Raw genomic sequence first — 25,651 nt, 5'->3', positions numbered from 1 at the left:
GGAGGAGCCGATCTGCCATTTAAATAGCAGGCTCAGTTTGGGGAGGGGTCAGAACGACGCGGACTGGTCAGGACGACGCGGCAACGACCCCTTCCCTACCACTCTTGAACCTTTTGGGCCCTTTTGTCACCTTCTGACCAACTGCCCGTCCTGGCATTGTTGCTTTAATGGGTCCCCCTTCAATGGGCCATCTGCATTTCATTTCTTTCCACCATGTTCATATTTATCACGAGTATTCCATTTACCCCCTTGATTAAAGATGGCAGGGTCTGCGTTTACACTGGAAGAACACATAAGAGATTGTTTAGTATTAAGAACAACATAAGAGTGTTCTATAAATCTACTTCAAAATTATGATAGATTCATGCAATACATATTCAATTGTTTCATGATATCTCCTCTTACTTTGGAGCAGATTCTTAGAACATTTATAGATTGTTCCTAATACCAGACAGCCCTTAAACAGTTCTTTGATACAAACAGAAAAAGAAAAGCAAAGAGTTAGTCTGTACCGCAATGAATTCACTGTGTGTAAAGGAATTGAGGGATACCCAAGAGCCGTTTTATCATCCATTGAGTTCACATGGTTTTGTTGACGTCCGCTGAGTCCGCAGAGCTTTGTGGACTTGAATTGAAGTATGAAAAGCAAATGAAATTTTGCATTTAGGTGAGTGTAGGTTTGTTCGGGGCAGGTTCTTTTCAGTTATACTTATTTACTCCTTGAAAAGCAGCATTCTGAGAGAAAAGACAAGTGCATATAATTTTAAACATACTTTAGTGATGAGAATATGCCCAATGAATATAATTAAAAATAAGAGAACAAAATATTTTATGGGGAAGATGCATCCATGGTAGACCATGTTAAGTTTTCTTCGCTTCCTAAATTCCACACGACAAATAGAATCACGGGGCAAATGTGAGGACTTTCTGTGGAGATTGAACCGAACCAGGTTGAATTTAGCCATGGCTTCCATAGTCCACAGCCACAAAGCTTCGTTGCCCAAATTAGTTAATGAATCAAGTAAACTGTCATTTATGAGTGGACTAATGTGCAAGGGACACATGTCGCCGAGCCGGAGAGTCGGAACTACTTTGAGTGGGAAATAAGACAGGTGTCACATGCTGTGTTGGTAGCCTTGCAAAGCACTCATCTGAACGCATGCAATTCATGCAATTTGGAAACATGTAATTAAAAGAGAAGTCATCCAACTCCAAACAATGCTTTTAAAAATTGCAGGCTTATTTGAATCCAATTCCTTCAACTTGATGGGAAGTCTGATTTGATGGGTAGTTCATGATATATATAAACTAGAAATGTCAATATATAGATCAGGTTCAGATCGAATGTACAAGCATTTCTGCTTGTTTAGATGTTAAAGTATTTGAAATTGAATTTAGATTCGAATATGAATGATGAAAAGTCTTTACCATATTTAAATCTGATCCTGAATTCACAATCAGAATCTAATTTTTAAATTACGTCCAAATCCTGACTTTTAAATTGGATCCTAACTGTATTGCAATGTGTTAAGAATCAACTTTCGAAATGTATGGACATCAGATATAGGATATATAATTAAAACTAAATCCAATTTGAATCTGAATCCAGTCAGATATTTGCTTAAATCCAAATTCAATTTGAACCCAATCGAGTGCCATTTCTTAAATCCGAATCTAATTTGGTTTTTCAATCAAATATAAAGTTTTTATGTATCCAATGTTTTTAAACTATTCGGTAAAATATTATATCCAAATCAAATTTATTGACATCCTTATTATAAAGGATGACAGATTGATACACACTGATATCAATAAGACTACCTATAGATAAAAAGATGAACCTATTTCACTAGGTTTTATATATAGAGTGAGTGAACGAGTAGGACTTTGGTTATCCAGAGTCACCCAACCATCTAACTATGGTCGTTCATCTGAAGCAGATAAATGGTATAGAGAAAAACAAGGAAAAAAATATAAACTATATGATGAAAAAGTTTATCACTTTTTTCTCCCTTGTTTTTTTCTTAATTTTCATCACGCTGGATCAGTAATATATATATATATATAATTGGAGTGTGATAAAAAAAATATTTGTGGTCATACAAGGGAGGGGGTGTTAATTAAAAGGTCTGCTGGAGGAAGAAGAGGCAAAACCTGTGAGCCACATGAGGTGGTTGCCGGATCCAAAGAGCTGATTCTGGGGACAAACATTGATCACAGAACCAAACATGCTCCCTCTTTTCTTCGTCTGTGAAGACATACACCAACTGGCCCTCCCGCCCTTTCTCCCTCTCACCATTTCTTAGAAGCTGGAATCAGAAGAGAATAATGCTGCTGTCTGCTCTTGTGCCAGTTGGAGGAGGAACAGTCCGACCTTTCCTAACCAAAAACCGTGTTCTAAAACTACATATCCGAGCCACAACCATGACAACTAGAATTATTTTAGTTATTTAACTTTTCTTCAGTAATCAATATATATATATACATATATATATATGAAGTGGGTGATGTTGTTCTCATTATTAAATGACTAAAGAAGAAGAATAAACTTTTTGTTCATGGTTTGTTATGATATGTTGTTTTTTTTAAAGTATATGTAGGTATGCTAACCGATTCGACCAGTTATACTATACCCCCTTACAGCAAATCCTTGAGAAATTATAGAGAAATGTAACGCGACATGGAATTCCTTTCCCGAGACTTTCGGATGCCTGTGTCATGCAGAGGAAAATATTTTCCAACCAAGTGTTGGTGGGACGGGTGCACAGGGACTCGGGACCAGGATGCTACTTAGGATTCATACATGTAAAATCGATGTCCCAGATGCTGGGGCCTGTGTTGTGTCCTGGGCATGACAAGGGCACGGGCTCTTTGTCCCGGTGGAGTAACAGCGACTGGGCGAGATACCAACAAAGCAAACGTCCTTGAGCTTGGTTCTCTTGCACCTTCCGATTCAACTCTCTAGCAGGAGGAGATCTGTGAAAGAGATGGGTACTGTCAGATTTTCAGTCTGAGCATGGGAGTTTTAATTTCAACCATGAATTTTATGACCTAATCTGCATTATTGGCCGACAATGAGTCCATCTCCAGTGAGAAGTTTGTGTTTTCTATTTGATTTCTATTGTCAAACTTGAGCGGATGCCATTCAATGGAATCATCAAAGATCAATATTCTGCTTGGGCTTCAGAAAAGTTCTACATGTTGAGGACCCAAATATGAGATTGGTTGGGAGATGGAGCAGACATGGAGAGCCTGCAGAATACTAGGGCTACCAACAAACCAAACAAGGCATCTTGGTGCTTATTCATTAATTTATCTCATCAGTAGCATAAACTAATACCAAGTACCATCTTATCTTCGAATAATATGTTACTTTTGTTCGGTGGCTGGTAGTTTATATTGAATTCATGAATTTGATGAGTAAAAGCAACTAAATCATGATTAACGTAGCAATAGCTATACATGTATATATATTCATGAAATATGTGAATTGAGTAAATGTTAAAACTAATACAAAACCGCGTATGAGCTATAAGATTATATTAATTGAGTTAATCAGACAACTCTAGTTGACAACATTGTCAATTCATCATTCTCATCTCTTGTGGAGTTTATCACAACCACGTGGCATTTGAGCCTTACCATTCGTGGAAAGGTGTTGGAGTTCTGCGACATCATCAGTTGAACATGTCTCGGCATCTTTCAAACTGTGTCCCTTTCATGGGCCATGCCTGCGCCCTAACAGAGGTGGGTCTCAATGGTGAGACATGATGCCGACTAATTACAGTGACCTGACCTCACCGATCGATTCGCCAGGAAGTCGTCGCCGGCCACGCGCCAAAAACGGCCGGACAACAGATGGCAGCATGGATGATGTCGATCTCAACAGGAGATGTTCGTGTTTTGTCATGTCATTTGATCTGAATTTGCCTCGAGGCTTTTCTGCAACAGTTCAGTTGGATACGCGCGGGATAAAAGCATGCTTTCGTTTCAGCCATTCTGCTGCAGCAGTTCACATTGGTATCGCTAAAATATACAGTTGATGCAGTAGAATACATGCATGAGTAGACTTTGACAAGAAAAAGGAAAGCTCTCTTTGCACATAGAAACAGGTCTGGGGTACTTTGATTCATCTGTTTTAGCTCATGAATGGTTGAATCATGGGTTAACTGGTTCGCTTGGTAGACTTTTGCATTAATTTGGTGATAAATGTCATATCTTTATGCGCAATATCTTCGAATTATTCATGCCATTCATTGGTATTTGACAGCTATCTTCTGTTGATCCAACTCCATCAAATGGCATAGTCGACCCCAACAAAAAATTGCAAGAATATGGAAATCCTTCATCATGATGGCACCGAACAGAATAAAGGCACTGCCCATCTTGTCGATTTTATGAATAAGTTGATCGTTCATAGTCAGCATGAGGCAAAGGAAGTAAAAGATAAAGCTAAAGAAGAAAGAAATCATCTCTCTAGCAGAATCAGCAGCCATCGTATGAGTATTAACAAAACTAACAACTACCTCTTGGGAAATGTACACCATGTTAGAGTAAACGGTATGAAGACTGCACAATTTTCTGAGCTGCAAACAATCTACAAATGCATGTAACAGTGCCATTCCAGGTGTCCAACCAGTTGACACCTTGCAAACTTAATGAAAAAGTAAATTCTTCCCCTGAATGTAGGTTTCATATTGAAACCGAATTGTGCAAGGTCAGGGCCAATACAACGAGCAAAGCTTCGATCTTCTCCAATTGGTTGTGCAGCAATCTTGGGGTAAATGCACGAAGAACTCAGAACAGAAGTCTCTCTGATTCCATTACTGTAATCTGCATCGATCACATTGATCTGTATGATATGTAGACTCGTTCCTTCTGTCTATGAAATCAGCAAGACAAATATGCATACATGTTTTGCTTGTGCAAAGATACTAGCCTTCTAGTTAGCGACCAAGTCTCTCAGCCCGAATGCAACTTCCTCTGCTCCCTAATAAAATCACAGCAATTATTTGAAGGGCATTGATGCTCGGATCTATTCATACTGCCATCTGTACCCCTCACTTTTTCTTTCTTAGGACCAGAAAAGGATTAAGGAAAGCAATTCATGCCAGCCATTCTACTCCAGCTCCTTAGGACATAGATATGGTTCTATTATGTTCGTCTTATTGGAGGCTATGTTCATTTTTGCTCTTTTTCCGGCTTCTTCTCATTCTTTTTTGGCACCGATCAGAGGTATTTGGCAGATCTATAGACGGATCCGCCTGCTCTTCGACAAAGGAGTTCTTGTAGGGGCTTTCGATTAGCAAGAATGTTCCATCAAAATGAAGTGCATTGTTCTTCCACGATGGTTGAAGACATGATAAGGACCTGAAGTTTTTCCACGTTGAAAGTTAGAAAAAGGAAACAACTCATTGTAAAGACTACATGTGTGCTTCAATTTTGAGGTAAATTTTTTTCCTTATTTTTTTAATTTAAACTGATTAATGAATATTTTTAAAAAAAAAAATAATATCTTAGCGGTTCGAATCGCATGAATGCATGTCAGTTGACATAAGACCACAACTAGGGAACTTAGTATTAATTAAATTTTTCTTCAGCTCAGCCCATCGGAATCTTGACCGGCCGCTGCCTGTTAAGTGATTACTACACCACTAATCGACGGTGGCTGCCGGCCCACAGAAGGAAGGCCGCCCCCACATGGACCTATTCTTCCGAGAGGACCAGCCAACAAGACTTGGTCCGAGTACTGGGTCCGATTCTTGGCCTAAACCATGAGCAGTAATCACGTTCTGTGCCGCTATATTTGAATAAATCCTGAAACTAGATATTTTGAGTAAGTGGTATCATAATTTGGCGATTTGAATGAAATCGATGGCAACTAAACTGATTTGATTCTTATGTCTCTCTTAATTTGTAATTACTTTTGGAGATATTATAAACATTCTTCAGTTATTTTTGTATGTTTTTCTAGAAGTAACTTTCATGATATTTTTTTTTTTGGCAGGTATTATTTTCTTGAAAACTGGAAACCAAAACAACGCGTATTTGGTGATGCCGTCAAACATAAGCAGCTTAGTGCCCACGTCCCTGTCGAAGTGGGACCTGCGAAGAACCGAGCTTTGACAAAACATTTTCTAAAAGCTATTGAAAGATTTTCATACAAAAAACATCATTTTGGTCCTATCACTTCAACATACAAAACATATTTCAAAAACTTATTAAAAAAACAGATTTTCACGAAAATTATATTTTAATACTTTATAACATGGATTGGTGGGTGGTTGTGTTTGGATGGCACTCTTAAAAAATGTTTAATATATGAAAATCAAGGTTTATCTAGTTTTTGAAGCCATTATTGTGTGTCTGGATTACACATTAAAACAATATATGAATACATAAGCAGCCACAATTCCGGCCACCTAAAGCAACCCTTCAGCATTAACCTCAAACGCCGTCGAAGGCAACGCTCATGGAAATCGAACCTGAGATGCGTTGCTCACGAGCCGCACGCTCTACCCTACACACCATTTGGCACATATTATAAAAGAGAGGGCAGCGGGATCCGGGTCTTGGAGGAGGAAAGCCGACGGCCCCTTCCCTTCCCGTGAACCCTAACCCCAAAGGGAAGAAACGAAGACGACGAGGAAGAAGGAACAATCAAGCCCCCCCTTGGTTGTTCTGATCGAAACCAGAAGAAGAGGTTGCTGAGTTCTAACCCCATCGCCTCCTCTCTACCTTTTTTTTTTTTTTTTTCCTTTTTACCTTGTGTTGGGTTTCGTCGAGATGGCGGTCGGCGGAAGAGAGGGGGCAGCAAGGGAGCGGCAGAGGCTGCTGGAGCAGGGTCTCTTCTTGGCGTTCCAGCGGCCGGAGGAAGCCGGCGAGGAGCAAGATGGGGTCGAGGAGGACGACCTCGACCAGCGGATGCAGATCCACGGCGAGCTCGGCGCCCTCCTGCAGGAGCTCGCCCGCCTCCAGTGCCGCATGGCCTCCCTCCTCGAGAAGATCGGATCCCTCCCGCTCGATATCATCCGCAGCATGCGGGAGGAGGTCGTTCAGGTCACCGACCAGCTGCGCAATCTCAACCGACTGCAGCATCCGTGAGCTCATTTCGCTGGTGATTTTCGGGGTTACCACGGTGTGAGATTCGCCACTTGGGTGGCGATGATTGTTGATATTTGGTCCTGGACGGGTTCTCTTCCCGACTCTCTGTTCCTTCCCTCTTTTTCTCTCTGCTGATTTGGTAAAATAAGGAATCCATGTAGATCTTCATCTGTATTTCGTTTCTACTTTTTATTAGTCATTATGTTCTTAACATGAATTCTTCCCATTTCGCTCTTCTCTTTTCCAATTATCGTTCTCGGTTTCCCCTTTTCTTTCTTCTGTGACACTGCGACGGAAAATTTCGAGACAATACAACGTGGGTGATATTTGATTATATGCGGTTGTGCGATAGTTTATTTTTTCGATGATTGTCCCATTGGATTGTTGAACGCAATCGGGTGCGTGACTGGGTCCGGAAAAGCGCCATGGTTCAATTTCTTTTGGTTCGGAATTGATTTTCAGGACCTCAGGTGATGGGCTTCCTTTGTTTTTTGGTTGTTCGACATTCGAAGATTTACGTTCATTTTGTATGCCAGGATACAGACGTATGATCAATAGGTTGGTTGTCCAGTTCATATTTACGAGAATTTCCATCCTTGAATGGGAAAATCAGTTCTTTGGAAAGGGATGATCGTGCTTCTCCCAAAGACAAAGAAGCATGGGGAAATTCGTTTCTCATCGATAATCTTGTTTCTAGGTAAAGGGAACTCCCTTTTGTGGCGATTCTTTCTTGGTTCTTAATCGAATTTCTCACGCCTTGTATAGTTGTTTTGTTGACTAACCTTTTCTCCTAACTCTGGTGAGTTTGCTATATATTATACTGTACTAGAAGGAAGTATCGACTTCTAGCTGATTTAATGTCGCTTGGTTCTCAGTTGGTGCCGGTGGCAAGAGCAATTCCATGTTGAGATTCTGTAACTTCACGTTCACTTTGCTATTGGTTTCTTATGACTGAAACGTGCTTCTTTTTGCTTAAGAAGCCGTTCTCACTTTTTCTTTCATATTACCCTCTAGTATTCCCTTGCTTCAGCTTATGATATTGCTCTTCATTTTCTCTCTGGGTAACTGTGTTATATCATTTGCAATTGCAGTTGAGAGGAAGTTTTCTGTTGTTTACGTTGTTGGATGGAATGTTTATTTTCTGCCATAAGGCTCCAGATCATTTTGCTCTGTGACTCCGCTTGATCTTACAACTGCTGCAGGTTCGTGCACATTCGTTACCTTGTTGCAGCAACATGAGATGCATTCCTTATGATGAAATTCATAGGTTCAATTCTAGATGGGACCAACTCTTTAACGTAATTGAATAAAAACACCACTCTTAGAAAATGCAGATGTCAACTGATTCGCCCCTTGTTCTATTTCATTCTGAATCCCCCATCTTGAGACTACTCTTGTGCGTGTTTCCCTGGGATGGGCAACTGTTTCTGTCAAATTATGGATGAGCCTGCTAATTTGGTCTGCATATACGAGCACGGGCATTGGTTGTTTATTTGTCCATACACATCCATTCGTGGGGAATGTTTCCTTTCAGATATATATGTGTGCTTGCATGCTACAACAATATCTTCAAGTGCTTGACGTGGAAAGTTTTTGTGATTTGGATGGTTGTAGCAACAGTGATGAATGGACGGGGAACATTTAGAACAGAGGTTGGCTAGATAATCACAACCATTGACGCTAGTGGGATGCTTGCTTTGCTTTGCCTTGTGTTTCATTCTTGAACTCAGTCGAAGAACAGAGATTGGCAAGATAATCACAACCGCTGACACTAGTGGGGTGCTTGCTTTGCTTTGCCTTGTTTCATCCTTGAACTTAGTCGTCTCTGTTTCTTTCACAATCAAGCTGCACTGACAGTAGAATTGCATGTGTTAAGCTGAAGTCAACTGTAAAATGTAAGACCGTCTAAATATGTGAAAGTTGGTCCATTGGACGATTCTATGACCTACAACACAAGCTGGGGAATTACAAACATGACCAGAGTGCAAAGTACTAATTTGTATTATACTTTCGGCCCACTGTGGTTCCTGATATTTATCCCGTAGTAATTTCTTATCAGCCTGCCTTTTCTCCAACTTATCAATCACGGAGTTGCGGTGCTTTTTGCAGGAGTATTCCAAGGTGCTGACTCAAATATTTCCACTCGTTGTAAATGGGAACGGTTATATTTGTACTGTGGCATCTAGGTCTTGCGCAACGGAGAAATGAAACAAGCTCAATGAGTATCAAACAAGTTAGGCAGTTATATATTGCCTTCATATCATTACTTTTGGCCGATGAGGATTTCTTTCAATAGCTAAGAAAACCATGGAAGCATACGGACATGTTGGACCAATCCAGGTGTTGTTCTTCGGCATACAACTTCTGGATTACCCTCCCTTCACCTGCTAGGAAAGTCTGGTTTGATCTTATGACAAGAGGTGCTCCAGGGGTACCAGTTTGCATTTGAATGAGATACTTGACAGATTCTGTGGAAAGCGAGGAAGCTTAGACACAAAATGGCGCTAACACTACTGGAAGTGGCCCTCATGAGTATGAGTTCAGGCCTCATTGTATGCTAGGGTCAAGGGACCGGTTCATATTAAGGGGTAGGTGTGTCTGAAAAACTTGTGACATGAATTTTATGCCCCTGGTCTATCAGGTAGTAGCTTTTTGTAAGTTCACTTCTCACGCACTTGAAGGTGTGGAAATCGTTCTGGTAGCACAGAAATGTGTCAGCCTTCTTCGTTAAGGGTAATTCCAGTGGGCGGTGTGCTGAAAGGTTCTCCAGTCAGTGAACCTAGCCGGCCAACCGCTTATTTCCTATTTACCTGGTGCTCTTATGGACCCTACGGCCAATGGGGAAGTCATTTTGTTTGGAGTTGGCTATGCGGTTGGGGGTGCAGGCATTCTTGATTATTCTAATGTAAGGGAAGCTTTACTGCTGCTGTTGGCATGAAACTTTTCATGCCTTTTTTTCTTCTTTTCTTTTACCAGCCAAAATGTTTCTTCAACCATGGCATCTTTCTGGCTATGAACTGCACTTTTGTCATGTCAAACCATGACTGTTTCTCTATATGATACCCTCTTGTCACTCTTTTTATGCACTATCTAACAAGTGAATGGCTCGAGGTAATTTGAACGTTGGACTTTCAAAGTTCTTGAGCAAACCCATCTAGGCAGTGCATCGACAACTTTTCGTCAAGTTTTTATAAATAACAGACAATATCTGACTGTTGGGGCTATGTTACGGCTGTTCTAGCTAATTAAAAGCAGGATAGCAAGAACACGGGAAACAACATGGTTCGCTTCAGTGAAGAGCCTAAGCTACATCCGACGACTTGAAAGCGTTCTCAACCCTGCCTTCTGTTTCTTGTGAATAGGAGGAACAAACGCATATATTCGGGGAGGGTGAGAAACAGAAGTAATACTATTCACAACAAGCTACACAAGCTTCTAACATTTAATTAAGATATAAAGTTGATATGCCTAGAAAACTGTTGGTGAATTTTTTGACTCTTGCAATCTTGCTCGTTGGTGTGAGATCGTTTTTTTCTTTATCATGTCAATTCCTTGTCAACATTTGCCTTGTTAATTCTTTGTGGTTTCCTTTTGATCGTTATTTCTTTCCTTCTTTTTGATCCCACATCACCAGCATCTTCCTTTAGAGGCTTATGAGATCTTGCACTGCTGCCAGGTCCGTTTGATATTGCTGCAAATGGTTTCTTATTCTCGGTGATATCTGCTAGTTGAGGATGTGAACATATTTAGCAAGTAATGTGCCTCGGAAAGGCCTTTTGCCAAACATACTGATGTTGTAGTAACAATGAAATTTGATAAGAGTAATATTCTTCCTCCAACAAGACATTAACGCTGACTCATGGGCATCATAAATCGATAAAACATACGGTCACTTACTGATTCATAAGGATAGCCATTAAGAGAACACCCAGCTCTAAAGTAGATAGCTGTATGCTGGCCTCCCCATGCATAAAGAAAATCAATGACATCGTTCAACCCGCAAGTAGAATATAATAAATGTATTCGTAAACCTACACAAGAAGGACACTATGGAAAAATTATTATCAAGGCAAGAAAACACTGGTCAAAGAAAAGATAGTGTCATACATCAACAGCAGGCCTGGAAAAGGGGTGGCAGACCTCTCATTGAGTGGTATAATGAAATACTTTTTATGCTCACTAAACAATACTGCTCACACATGCTATGTTCTTCAGTTTTCAACAACTATAATCACTGCACTAAGAAAAATAAATAAATGTAGAACCAGCAAAATCAGAAAAGAAATTGAGAAAAAATTCCATGTACACAGTATGACGCAGTTTTGGGGCTTACTGAAATCGTATGTAAACATAAGCTTCTTTTCTATGATCCAAGACCTAGCTTGAATTCCGTAAATATCAAACCCTCAAGCACGTCTACTCTGAAAAGCGAAAATGAGTGTAAATGAAGATTCCTAATTTTGAGAAATTGCCATCTTTGAGTTGCACTACTTTCTTCCTAGTATCAAGCTTCCAGCTGCTAAATGGAAATCGAGATCTAAGAAAGATGAGTTTGTAACTACAAAGGTATCATTGCCTCGTTACCTGGACTTTCTCCTTCAAACAGTTGTACACAGTTGTGCTTCGCTTTGCGTTGGATGCTTACCTGTTATAATGTAAAGTTAAAAAATCTGCATTGAGGTGTAAGAAACCCACATGTTGAGTTCCACTAGAAGCATTTCACTCATCAGTATTTATTAACAATATAGCAAGTGTGATCCTTTTATACAACATATAGCCTATTTTTTGTTCACAGGCATGTTGATCTTCATCAAGTAGTTGCATGCATGTTGAACTTCGACTGAAAGTTCACTGTCCAGATTGTTCTACAAGTTGTCCATATATATGCCGGATCTTTCATTTAGAACATCTTTAAAGGAATGATCACCTGACAAAGCGAGAACTTATTCTAAGCATATATGTCTTCCCAGAGCACCAGACCTAGGCTCCAACCTATAGCAACCTTTACAACTCTTAGAAAGATCAGCTATCAAGCTAACAACTGCAATTTCAACATAAAAAGAAAATTTGAACGAGAGAGAGAGAGAGAGAGAGGACTTTAGTTATCCAGAGCCACAACTACTCGATTGCCGACTTCACTACATGCATGACAATGACAACGCGTGCAGAATCCATGAGCGAAGCAGCGGAAGAATTTAGCTATATCTTGAGATCTTCTATAGATGGGCTGACGCTTGAAATGCCTGACGCCATTTTTGTCTGCGTGAATAGCTATATCATTACGAGTGACATCTTTTGGAATCCTTCATTGTGGGGTAAGAGAAAAAAACTCTAGGAAAGCACTTGGACTTCTGTTCTTCTTTCTTTCATCTTTTTTCCTTTTGCATGAAACAAACGGTACAAGAGCTAGCATTGAACATATTGATTGTAATGATCATAGAAACTTACAAGCAAAGCTAAACGACATTGAAAGTGCTTTAAAGAAAAGCATAAATACAAGTGGGGAGCCGTCTAATTCTGCATAATTCATGTGTTCTATCAGGATTCGAAGTGCTGACTCCGCTTACTATCGTGGAATTGAATGCACATCAGAAACCCTCCCATGTGAGAATAGAAGCACATACATGTTCTACAACGGGGTGCATTACTTATCGGCTCTATACGAGTATCTTGCGAGGAAGGCATTCTTCTCCAAGCTCGCAGAAGAAGTGTATCCGTTCAATATTTCACATCTAGGTGCACTTGTCATAGGTGGTGAGGATAGAGAACAGATTGAGAAGAGCAAAGCATCATCCACCGGCTCTGCTTCTTATGATACAGCAGAATTTGACCCACATTGCCCAACTCTAAAAGCTCAAAGAATCTGCTTATGGAGCTGAACACAAAGATACGTGAACCAGGAAGGAGAAAAGGCCGGTTGCAGGAGAAGTGGTTTCTTCAGATCATTGTCACGCTTCAGCTCAGGTGTAGCACAGTCTTCTTCTTGTCGATTAGTTTTGTTGTTCATTGTTGATCACTGTTGGTCGTTGTAGAACCTGGTCGGCAATAGGGTTCGATCTGTTGGAGTTTGGCTTGCTGCTTTGTCATGTTGAGTAGTGTCTCGCTTGCTTGTTATTTGTAGCTTCGTTTAGCATGGCAGGAGTTATCTTCCATTAGTCTGGATTAGGTTTCGTCATCTTATGTGAAGTAATTGTGTTGCTGTGGATCAAACGTCCTGAGAATAAAATCCTGTAATTGTTTTGAGTCTCTTTTTAAAATTCAGCTGTACAAAGCAGATGAAACTCCAATTAACAGATCGTGTGACAACAATCTAGAATCCAATAGCTAATTACGTTCTCAATCTTAAGATCATCAATATCATCTTTTTTTTTTTTTAACTCAATTTGAGTCTTATAACAGAGTTATTATCATAAATGAATGGCTTCCTTAGATTGCCAACCTATACAAATGTGGTTTTCTTCAGAATTCGTGCTTGCTCCATGTAGGTGATTGATAAGTTCATCCCTGTCAATCGGTGATCGATGAATAGTTTAACACTTAATTTTTAGATAAATTCATCCTTCTGCTGCATCACTAGATTTGTATTAGAGGCCACATGAGCTGATGGCCATGGTGATCAACCCGATGGTCATTTATTAAGAGGAAGCTCTCAAGATTGAGGTCTTGAGCTCCATGCTCGGGTTGGAAAATAACAAGAGGTCAATGAAAACAACTCAGGTTTATGAACTCAATCTTGTTCAGAGAAGCCACTAATGATGTTTTTTTTTTCTTGAAAACTAAAAATTTAAAAAGACGATTAAAGTTTAACAAATAACAAATCGCCATTCAATTTTTTAAAAGTTTACAAGTAGGCACAGCAAATGGGGAGGTTGATCTCTGTGTAATGCCCATAACACGGGAAACACCACAGTATCTTCTGCGAAAGGAGGAGATCACTGTCCATTTATAAAAGATCTAACATTAATTTTTGATGAGAAAACAATAAAGATAGTCCTCTTTAAGGTCAAATTATCTTTTTATGGGCCAAAGGATGAAGGATTCTTCACGGGAGGTGCTTTTATCATTTCATATTAAAAAAATAAAGTTTTATTTGAAACTTTATCTAAAAATTGAGCATCAATTTATTAACTTTTAAAAGTTGATTTGAGGTGTTACCTTTGTAATTATTTTTTTTAAAGATCTTATCTCACGACTTATAGTTCTTCCTTCTCATAGGAAGGCTCACCCTTTACACTTCTCTATATTTTCCATCGGTCATCTGTCCGTTCTATGAAAATGAAAGACAGAAAGATCTTGTTTAGAGGACACATTAAAAAAAAAAGGTTTTGTGAAAGCTGGTTTTGTAAAAAATTAATTTTTTATTCAGTTTTGAGAAAAATTATTTATATGTTTTATTTACTTCTTTTTAAAAAACAAGTTTTGCCGAAATGACTCATGAGTGTTTAACTCATTTGGGATATAATCCAAATGTACCTAAAATGTCTTTTTGAAAGTAACATCATTTTTCACTTCCAAAAATGGGTTTTGATGATCATCAAACCCCTTAATACCTTAAATTATATGTAAATAAGTAAAATTAATAGCTTATACAAATTGCTCACACCAACCCACATGTCTCTTGGATAACTACCAACATGTTTCAAATATATATATAATGTTTCATATATATATATATATATATATATATGAAAGCAAAATACAAAATGACAAAATTGTGACTCGATTTATAATGGATCTGATACTTTCACATTTCAAAAACACTTCAACGACCACATCAGGCAATTACCCTTTTTGAGTTTTTCAGCAACGAAGAATCCCAAGTCCCACTAAAGATTGTAAAGATAGAGCTTTCCGGGTGCATGAATTGAATCCCAGCAGCGTGAGGAGAGGACCGGTGGTTCCACGGAAGGAGAAGGAGCCCAGAGAGAGGTAGGCGTGTGGGTCTCCTCCCCGGGTTGGGCTCGCCCTCTGCTTTATACTTGGGCGAAGCTAAGACCCGCGCAAGTTCGGAAATCCCTCCGGCTTCGTGCAAAATAGTAAGGAGCTACCCTCGAGTTTAGGGTTTCCGCTTACGGCCTCGCCGAAACCCTAGAAGTTCCTCAGAGTCGGGGTTTAGGGGTTTTACAGAGGGATTGATTTCCTTTAGGGCGCTGATCTCCGCGAGCTTCATATTCTTCATGGGTTTTATAGTCTTGGGGTTCTGAGAGAAGAAGAAGGGGAAGAAGGATTCGAACGAGTGGTCTTTGTTTGAGGGTTTGGAAGACACTGAGTGGAGCCGTCGTCGATGGACATCTCGGTGGAGGAGTACCCGCGGGACGGCGTCGAGGACGAGGGAGTTCCTGCCTTGGACGGCGAGGGGGAGCGCCAGGTGGAGAACGAGGGGGACGGGTGCGATGAAGGAGTGGATGGTATGGACAGTGCGGGGGAGAAGCGGATGGGATCTCCATCTGAAGCGTCTTCGGGGTTAGTTCATTTTTCTTATTGCCCTTTGAATCTGTGCCTGTAGATGTGGAACGTTGATTTCTGGAGGAGTAGTTTTTGGGTGGGGCATGCGTCTTTGTCTGTGTAACTGGGTTGGCCTTTTATTGTGTAAATTGCTGAAAATATACTCGGGATCTTCCGGGCGCTCATTTTGCATCTGGTTGTTGTTTGTTTGTTAGGAAATTATTTGTTGGTGGCATTGCGTGGAGGACCACTAAAGGTACGAGGGAATTCCTAATGTTTTCTTTTATTCCTCCGAAGAATTGTGCTTGCTGCGTGTAACTGTCGGCATAATTGAATGTGTTCTGCCTTCGTCTGGAACTTTGCTATGCGATGAATTTTGTACATGTCCCTCGGATCATATTTTTTGCTTGATTTCACTTTTCATTTTCTTCTTGTTTTGGAATTGTTGTTTGTGTTTTTTTTCTTAATCGTAATCAGTTTGTTAGCAGTTAGTATTTTCTTAAAGTCGGAGAGAGATGACGTGCAGTATGTTGGTTAGTTGTCCATGAGAAGGAAAATTACAGAAAATAAAATTATCAAGTGGACTCCTGTCCTTTTTTAATGTCAACCTTTTGTTGGGTTTCATTTAGAATCAGCAATATCAATTACGCATGGTTTGCCTTCAAGAGGCTGACTTCACAAATGGAGTTCGTGAAGTTTAGTCATAATCTGGTTTTTGAATAGCGTTTGTCTGTGTCTCTTGATGTTGGATTCTGATCATGAAGACATGAACATACCTTTTCGTGTGGAATCTTCTTTTTGTGGTTATGCTGTGTTTACTTATTTGAGTGTTTTTTTATCGGGCTATTTGGTTTTCATTTTCGTACTTCTCTTTCATAGTCCATGTGCCTGGTTATGGTTTCCTGGTTGAATGCGATCACAGTGTGTAGTGTAGTGGCGTCACACCATCTCGGAAGTAAGAAAATTAGCAGTAACAGTATCTATTTTGCTGTACTTGGCTGTGATGTGATAATTATGGTCAGGATGCACATATGAATCACCTGTGAACGAAAATGCCTAATATTTTTTTTGTTTTGGCCTATATAAATAAACTAATAAATTAAACTTTTTTAAATGAACAGCATTATGTCTATTTACTAGTTTTTTGTTTGTTCATTTATATTTTATGAGGTCCTCACGTAAATGGGGGGATTCATGTAATCTACCATTTTTACAAAGGGGATAGAACTTGAGTGTTTTGTAACTGCTGTGACTTTGTGGACCATATGATATCTTGGTGGCGTCCGTACATGACTAGCGAGGTCTCCATATCAGTTGAACAAATGATGTCATGGCTGTGATTGATCATATTTCTAGTAAACATACATCCAAATTTTTGTTTCATGTCCTACCTCTGCACCTTGCAGTTTGGGAATACCCAAACAGGCCTTATCATTCCTAGTATAATTTTTTCTCTTTTGTATGACAATATAATTATGCTCTCAGCGATTTCTCCCCGGATCTAAATTTGGTCAGCGGCATGTATTCAAGTGTGTATCAGTTCAATGCATGAAGCATGATATCTAGTTCAATGCATGAAGCATGATATCTAGTTCAATGCATGAAGCATGATAACTTGAGGACATTTTCATATCTATTTTTCAGAAAAATAAAAAACAAATAACTTGCTGTACTCAAATTTATGTGATGGGTTGTTGTTTTATGCTCATTTTGAAATAAATTTCTACTGTGAAAAAGCTAATATTGACTTTTATATAGCACCAGTTCTGATGGTTTACTCCAAGATATTACTCATAATTTTTTATATAGTTGTCCATGTAAATAAGTAGAATCTTAAGACGGAAATTCATCTTATTCTACTCGTTTGAAGTGTTATTAACCATAAATTTGCATCCTGCACATGTAAAAATCATGAATCTTTAACATAAAAATTCATCTTATTTTTTTGTTATGAAATGCTTGTTGTAGAAGGTTTCAAGTTGCAAGCTTCAACTTTGAATGACTTAGAAATTAGGATCCTTGTTACCAGTAACCAATGTGCCAAAACACCAAAAGCATAGCACTAGTAACGTTATTTGCCACCTTTGGATGCCACCCTCAAACCGGGTTTGGAGAGGCAAAGCCTTGTTTTTCCATCCAAATCCATTTTGGGTGTGTTTGGATGATTGCGAACTGGGTTTCAGGGAAACCCAGTTTCACGCAAAACAACATTGAAACGACTTTGGAAAAATCTGGCCCTCCTTTTTTCACCCCCAAAAGACATTTTGGGATGGGGGGTAGAAAACCATGTGGGAAAAATTTGCTGCGGCAAAACTCCATTAGGTTTCTCGTCTTTGCTATGTATCTTCTTGCTTCTTTCATTGTCCTCTGTTCGTACATCTCTGTCTCTCTCTCTCTCACCTCTTCCTTGTACTTCTCGGTTCCACCCTTTCCCGTCTCTTTCTATCTTAGACACCCATCTCTAGAAGCAATGCCACATTGGTTCTCCTAAAGAGCTGCCAGACCTGTGTCGACCCAAGTCGGGTGCTGGTGCTGGTGCGGCCTCAACACAACATGTCCGCTGCATTCATCTGAAGAAGGCCAAACTGAGCATTTTAGATGCACATCTTACTAAACTAGTCGTAGTACAAATATTTATAATGACTAAATATAGATAAGGCTATTAAACTATTAATGAAGTGTAACATATATATATATACCCCCCACATGCGGACCTAATTTTATTTGAAAATTGCTGCACCTGCACTTGCACCAGCATCACTCCACCCCCCGGTGACATAGTCTAGAAGCCCCAAAGAGGAAACATAAAGCCAACAAAGGAAGAAAACAATGAGATAAGGGGATTGACAAAGTCGAATGGGTTTTCAGCTGGAAAAGCGAAGGGTTCACCGGAAAAGGCAGCGTTCTCATGTGAGCTAATGGTCCCCTCTCCTATTTTATTTTCATTTTGTTATTCCCCTTTTTGTTGTCCAACTTCTATACACTAGGAGTCGCTGCCATAAATACCTTGGCCCTAAGTAACCTCTTTCTCTTGTCCTTCAAATGGTTGCAGACTATTCAAATGCTTTTCTTCTAATGTTTATGGTGAAATACCTTTGTTGTTAAGGCGTGGACTAGTCCATGCCTAGGCGTTGCTTAGGCGTGAGTCCACACCTGTCTTCTAAGTCCATCACTTAGGCGACAGGTGTTAGACTGATGCCTAGGCTGGACTAGGCGCTAGCACGCCTAGTCCATGGGAAGGTGAAATGTCATCTTCCCTTCAAATTAAGTCCTCTAATTTTATTATGCACTGTTATACCGTATATACTTATATTATATGCAGTTATATTATATAATTTCTGTTCTTTAAGTACAATTTACTGTACGTTAATTATATTCTATATCAACTCCTCTAGTGGAAATTCCAGCCATACGTTAAGTACATATTTTATAAAACCATGAATTTCTGTATATATCTTATGTGCTCTAAAACATATTTTATGGAACCTATGCCAGCCTTCTTACCCATGTTAAACCTAGGTTTATGGTAAAAAGGCCACCAGTTTCTCTTGCTTATGCATGTCTAGTAATCAGAGAAATATGTGCAGACCTCACTTCCACATAGTCTGATGTTAAAGCTGCAAAGAAACAATATGAACTATGTAGATGATACGGCCAGTGACAACATTGGATGATAGTCACACATGAAGCATAACATTTCCTAAATTACCATGTTGTAAAAATCCTCGTTGATGCACATACTTATCAATTCATGGTAATCAAATATTCAGTACAGAAGTAACAGAGTAAAAGTTTGTTAAATATTGATAAATTTCTTCATCTTCATTTACAGACTAAATGCAATTCTTGATTATGGCAACTAAGTTTAGCTAGATATGACTTGATTACAGAAGAGCTCTCAAAGAACTGAAGTGTTAGTAAGAGAATAAAAGTCTGCTAGATATTGGATGCCTTTTTAGGCCAGGCGTGTCTAGACGCCTTGACAACTAAGGGAAATACCATGAAGTTAATTCTATTGTATAGCTCCTTATCCGAATAATCTATGTGCTTGAACTCAAATGCTGATGTCCAAGTGTAAAATTTAGGAATAGCTGATATTGCCAGCGTTTCCACTTTGGCAGGCATTAATGCCTGTTATTACATTGTACAAGTTTACATGAGACAAAACAACAATGGAAGGCAAAAAAAGGAAAAGCCCAATGAGCCAAAGAAAGCACTGTAAATCAATTTTTTGTACAATAATCCTGCTCATTTTTCACTTTTGAACTTGGGGTGCGAGGACATGTTGCCACAACAAATGCAAAATAGGGGCAAGAATGGTCCTGTTCATAGCAATTACCACAAATATTCTGGGCTATATTCCATAACAAGGAAAAGAATTTTGCATCCATAAATGAAGAGAGTATCAAAGAGAAGGTCTCTACATGTCAATGAAGTTTAGGCACATAAGGAAGGGAAGAGGAAAAAAAAGACATTCCGTACACTGTTTATCAATAACTTTTTAAGGTAATATTGATATCATTTCCTCTTGTTAGTTCTAAGCTGCTGTTGATTTACTTCGAGTAGGTGAGCTTTTCTAATAAATTAGAACATCTGAAGTTGGTCAACTGTAAATTGAATTTGCAGCAGCTTATCCACACCTGATCTTTCATGAGTGTTTGAATCTTTGCCCTATGTTTATGAAAGAACATATTCTGTTCTCTTATTGGGTTAAGTAACTGTTTTGGACTAGCTGCAACGTAATAGTGAATCAGAACACAATGTGAGGCTTCATCTTATGTGTCGTTTAAGTATGGGGAAATGCTCGACAATCTGCTCCGGTTATCCATTATGTTCAACAGGTGATAGTTCTCATAAAATTCACAATTATGGTAAAGTCATTTTTATCATCCATTTTGGTTTAGATGGGCATATCTCACTTTTATCTGCCAATTGATCGTTCCTTTTTATGGACAAATAAGAGCAAAGGCTTCTGTCCTGTTAAGATGTAATGTCCTTGGTCAATTTATTGGTCTCCTGCAAATCATGCTCTTTTTGGAAGTTACTGAAAAAGACATGGCCTGGTTCCATTAGTAGTAAAATTGGTTTGGACTTGCTGAATTTTTGTTAGAGCATGGTGCTGAATTTTCCGTTTGATGGCAACCCTCGTATGTCACATGGGTATGGTGTGGGTGCGGGTGCGGACCAAATTCAAAATTATGGATGCGCGGGTGTAGAAGTCAAGGAGGAGTTTTGGAACTAGAGGACATAGATGTACCCGGTCAGCGTTGACCATCTCTCGCAGATGGACGGGCACAGGTCTGATATGGCCAAGGGGTCCGACGCGGCAGGCTAACGTGTCCGCACTCAAACCCATGTCGGGCCGAGTCGACACTGACGCTAGTCCGCCAGCCGCACCCATGTTTCATAGCAACCCTCCAGAAGCCACTCTTCTTAGTACCATAAGTTTCATCTAGATGCTTTATGGATATATGAAAATCTTTGTTTTGGGCACTGATTTGTTGATCTTGTGATGTTGACGTTTGCAACTGTTATATATCAACTTCTTATTTGACTACATCTTGCACAAGTTAGTTGTTGGTGAAATGTAGGCTGTGGATGTTGCCTTCAGACTGTTCCACTTAGTTGTGTTTTAATTGACCTGTGCACTTTTTCATAGCTGTAGCCTGTAGGTCTTGGCATCTCTATTTTATGCTATCATGCTTAAAAGGCAGGTAATAAAGCTGCTTTGATTGCTTGTGTTGGGTTTCATATTTTAAAACATAAACTTTCGTATTAATGACAATTTGCAGAATGGTTGGCCATGTTGAACCTTGTGCCTTTTTTCTGTTATATTTTTTTCCTCAGGAAAATAAGCATTATGCAACACCATCATTTTCCCTTGTGTAAGATTACTGGAAGACTCTTTGGAGTTGGCAAGGCCTTGTTATATTTCGGGCATAAACCTTAGGTTCTTCGGCTTGTCTTTAATTCTGACTTTGTGTATTATGAATGGAGGCTGAGATTTTGGTACAGATTTTTGTTTACTTAATCATGTGTTGCTGTTATGACCTATATGAAGCATTCATTCATCTTCAATCTTCATTTGGTCAAACATGGGTTGGGAACTTTGTCACTTGAGTGCTGGGTGAGGTAAGAATGCAGCAACTTAGCAAAAAAATTTAGGTGTGGGTGTGGCGAGGGTGTAGATATATGTGTGTGTATATATGTTTGTAAATCATTTGTTACATAGTTATTTAACTGTTTAGTAGCCTTATTTATATTTATATATAAATTTTTTGAATTAAAGATAGTTTAGTTATGTGCACATTTAAAATGGTCAGTTTGACCCGGTTCGACTGACCGAACCGAATGTGCTGTGTTGGAAAAGCAACAACACGAGCGTCAACACGGGTGTGACACTGGTGCGGCAGCTATTTAGGAGCACCCAGGTGACATAGGTTGGGAATTTAAGAGGTCTCTACACTAATGCCTTACGGGGATGTATTGCTATGACCAGCTTCTATTCGTACTGCTCCAGTGTTCCTTGTTCATGAGTGTTCTGGTTTTATGATCTGCTGTAATTGTATTATTTATAATGGGTGATTCTCTTCGTTCAACTGTAATTTAACTGTCCTCAATTGTTCAGCTAAATTAATTTCTAGAGGCTTCATCAAAAACCTGGTTTTTGTCATCGACATGAAGACCAGGTTTAGAAAGTTAAAACCAACCAGGTTTTAAGGGGGTGTCATCCCATAAGACTTTTCTTTGGTTTCCGCTGTGTTGGATTGCATTAGATACTGTTACACATTCATTCTTTAGGATTTTTACAGACAAGCATAAACACATTTAAGAAGGCTGCAGAAGATGTACTTGGAAATGAATATTCTACAGCAGATGTAGTCAATGGTAAATGATAATAATTTCTTGATCATTTTTACTGGTGGTACCGATATTTTCAAAATGACTACTATATAGCGAGAACGGGGGTGGGGGGAGAGAGAGCATGAAGAATATTTTAAGCTAACAAACACACACATTTTTTATATTTATAAAATACAAATTACTGCAGAAGAAGTACCAAAATATACCAAAAAGTATGAAAATGAGTCAGTTGTGTCCCCACCCTCACTTCTATTCTGCCATGCCAACACAGGTAACGTGCCCTTCTGGCTTCAGTGTCTGTCTGACATAGTATCCCAAGATATTCTGATAATTTTCTAATATATTGCCAATAGTTTCTTCTGATTTTCTTCTTTTTTCTAGTTGGCTCCTTTTATCATACTTTTAAGTATGTATAATTGCTTTATTTTGTTTTCCTTTATGTCTTTGAAGCTTATTTATTTTTAAAAATTTTCAAAGAACATTTTGTTTGAAGCTTGTGATTAAATTAGTATTTTTCTTATGTTTTTCTCAAGAACTTCCAGATTTTCGTAATGCATTTCCTGTGAAAACTACATGATGTCAACCATACGGATTTTAGTTGGATATTGGGCACATTCTTCTTCTTTCTTGTTGAGGTCTTTTCCATCCATTTGGTTAAATGGTTGAGGCTCCGTTTTAGTTTTTTAGGTACCCAGCTGAACAAGGGAAAAGTAATATCCACATAATGAATACGTTATTTGTGGAAGGTTATATCATTAAGAAACAGGAAGTTAGACTGGCAAGTTTTTTCTTTCCTTCTGCAATGTTGTCCTGCTTAGAATTAAATTGATCTGGTCTGACTGTGTGACATTTGGTCTTTGTGGGTCTAAGTGGACTGAACTATGGGCAACCTGATTTTTTAACACCTTGTATGCATGATTTATCCTCCGTATGTTTTTTGCCCTTTTGGGCTCTATTTTATCAATTGAATTGTTTTCCATGGTCATGGGCCATTTTGGATCAGCGTGTATGCCCAAATATGTGTGGTTTTAGCTTTTTGGCATTTTAGTGTTGCTTCAAAGCTTTTGTATAACTTTCCTGCATTTCATGGAAAATGTTTTATCAAGTGGCAGCACTTTTGTCTTTGACCTTTTAATTTGTTATTGCTCTTATGATGCTTCATCGCTTATTCTTCTTTTGATTATTCCAGAGACATTCACGGAGCATTTCCAGAAGTATGGAGAGATTACTGATTCTGTGATTATGAAGGACAAACGCACCAAAAAGCCTCGTGGTTTTGGGTTTGTTACCTTTGCTGACCCATCTGTTGTGGAGCTAGTACTAAAGGATGAACATGTCATCGATGATAGGACAGTGAGTATTCATGTTTTGTTGAGGGAGAGAGAGCAGAGAGAAAGAGCGTGTAGACTAATCCCTTACAAGTGTCCTCAGATTCCTTTACATCTATAAGCATGGATTTCTCTAAATGCTTGACCGCAGGTTGAGGTAAAGAGGACAGTCCCCAGGGAGGAAATGGCAGCAGCACCAGACACCCAAACAAAGAAGATATTTGTTGGCGGGATACCAACATCTGTTACTGACGGTAATGTGCAGATGTCTTGCTATTGGATCTGGTCATTTTTCTGATGTTGTGCTTGTAAAGTGCAGATGAGTTGAAGGAGTACTTTTCTTCGTACGGGAATATTATCGAGCATCAGATAATGACTGATCAGAGTGGCCGCTCACGAGGCTTTGGGTTTGTCACCTTTGAGAGTGAAGAGACGGTTGAAGAAATTCTGTCAAGTTCACAATCACATGAAATTAAAGGAAAGCAGGTAAGGCTGAAGGGCTTCTAATAATAGCAACCGATCAAGTATTGCATTTTATGGTCTGATAATACTGTTGATAATTGAAGGTGGAGATCAAGAAAGCTGAGCCGAAAAGGTCAGGAGAAGGTCAAGGCTTTGGTAAGCGAACACGTGGTGGTGGTGGTGGTGGTGGTGGTGCATATGGGGACTATGGACGGCCTGCTTATGGGTATGGAGGGAGTTCTAATCGGTCTAGTGGTGGTTATGGTGGAAGGATGGGTGGCCATGGTGGACCTATGGGACAAGGATATGGTGGATATGGTTATGGTGTTGGTTTTGGTGGCGGAGGTGGTGGTGGCGGTTATGGTGGGGGAATGATGGGGCCTTATGGATATGGTGTTTATGATGGTTATGGCGGTAGAATGGGTGGCTATGGAGGTGGTGGAACTGGATATGGAGGTGGTGACAGTAGTGGTTATGGCGGTGGTATGGGTGGATATGGTGCTATGGGTGGTTATGGTGGTGGTGGTGTGAGTGGTTATGGAGCTGGTATGGGTGGCTACGGTGGCAAAGGTTATGGTGGTGGTGGCGGCGGCCCTGGCAGCTACGGAAGTTCTGCCAATGGTAGGTATCACCCTTACGGAAGATGAGCAGCACAGCTTCTGAGCGAGCTTTGTCGATTCCTCTTGGGAGGATGGAATCGACATTCTTGTATAATTTCTCGGCCTTTTGTCCGTAGTTGATTTTGTGCAAGTTTGGAGGGGGACTTGTCACCTAATGTGGATCCCCTAGAACGCATGCGACTGACACATGGTGAATGCAATCGCTGAAAGGGAAACTTGAATTCTAAATTTGTTACATGTTCTTCTTGAGTCGAAAATTGTTGTTTTGTTCATGAAAAATTGAGTTTCACTAGGGTTAGTTAGGTACTAGTAATCTCTCATGGGGCAGGAAATGATGGGAAAATCTTGTGTATTGAAAGATGAATTTTTTAAAGGAAAGATTTCTAATCATAAAGACTATTCTTTTTCTCTATAACTTCCTGTTTTATGCATCTGGAGAGCTAGCTGTCGGAGCTGTAAATATTCACGGAGAGACGTTACTATTTGGTGTTATCAATATCAGAGCCCGCCGGAGAACGACGCCGGGACCATTGGGTGGCGTGGTTCGGCTACATGCCTGAATCGACTGATTCAGTCCTTATTGACCCTTCGATAAAAGGATTATATGTTTTTCTCGGAGATGTAGCTTTTTCTACAAAGTCTGGAGTGGCGTATGACCTGGACCTGGTGATACGTTTATCTCTTCTTCGGGTGATCCACAGGTGGCTTAAACACTGGTTGCCTTCATTACCGATAAAGCATTATTTCGTTGCATTATATTGTTCTCAGGCAAAAGATAAGCGACGCTAATAATTGAACGTAGAATGACGTATCTAAAGTATATTACAG

The 25,651-nt window shown here is 39.5% G+C and overlaps 1 protein-coding gene across 1 annotated transcript; it reads left to right on the top strand.

Moving 5' to 3' along the window:
- The first annotated feature begins 14,977 nt into the window (after positions 1-14,977).
- On the top strand, positions 14,978-25,238 carry LOC116247849 (glycine-rich RNA-binding protein 3, mitochondrial-like). Its single transcript, XM_031620214.2, has 6 exons — positions 14,978-15,567; positions 15,765-15,805; positions 23,603-23,766; positions 23,893-23,995; positions 24,061-24,227; positions 24,308-25,238. The coding sequence occupies exons 1-6, from the start codon at positions 15,389-15,391 to the stop codon at positions 24,848-24,850; spliced, it is 1,197 nt and encodes a 398-aa protein (XP_031476074.1). The 5' UTR covers positions 14,978-15,388; the 3' UTR covers positions 24,851-25,238.
- Positions 25,239-25,651: the final 413 nt, after the last annotated feature.

This window comes from Nymphaea colorata, chromosome 2, assembly GCF_008831285.2.
Source record: "Nymphaea colorata isolate Beijing-Zhang1983 chromosome 2, ASM883128v2, whole genome shotgun sequence".
NCBI lineage: Eukaryota > Viridiplantae > Streptophyta > Magnoliopsida > Nymphaeales > Nymphaeaceae > Nymphaea > Nymphaea colorata.
This window is presented reverse-complemented; position numbering and strand designations above follow the sequence as displayed.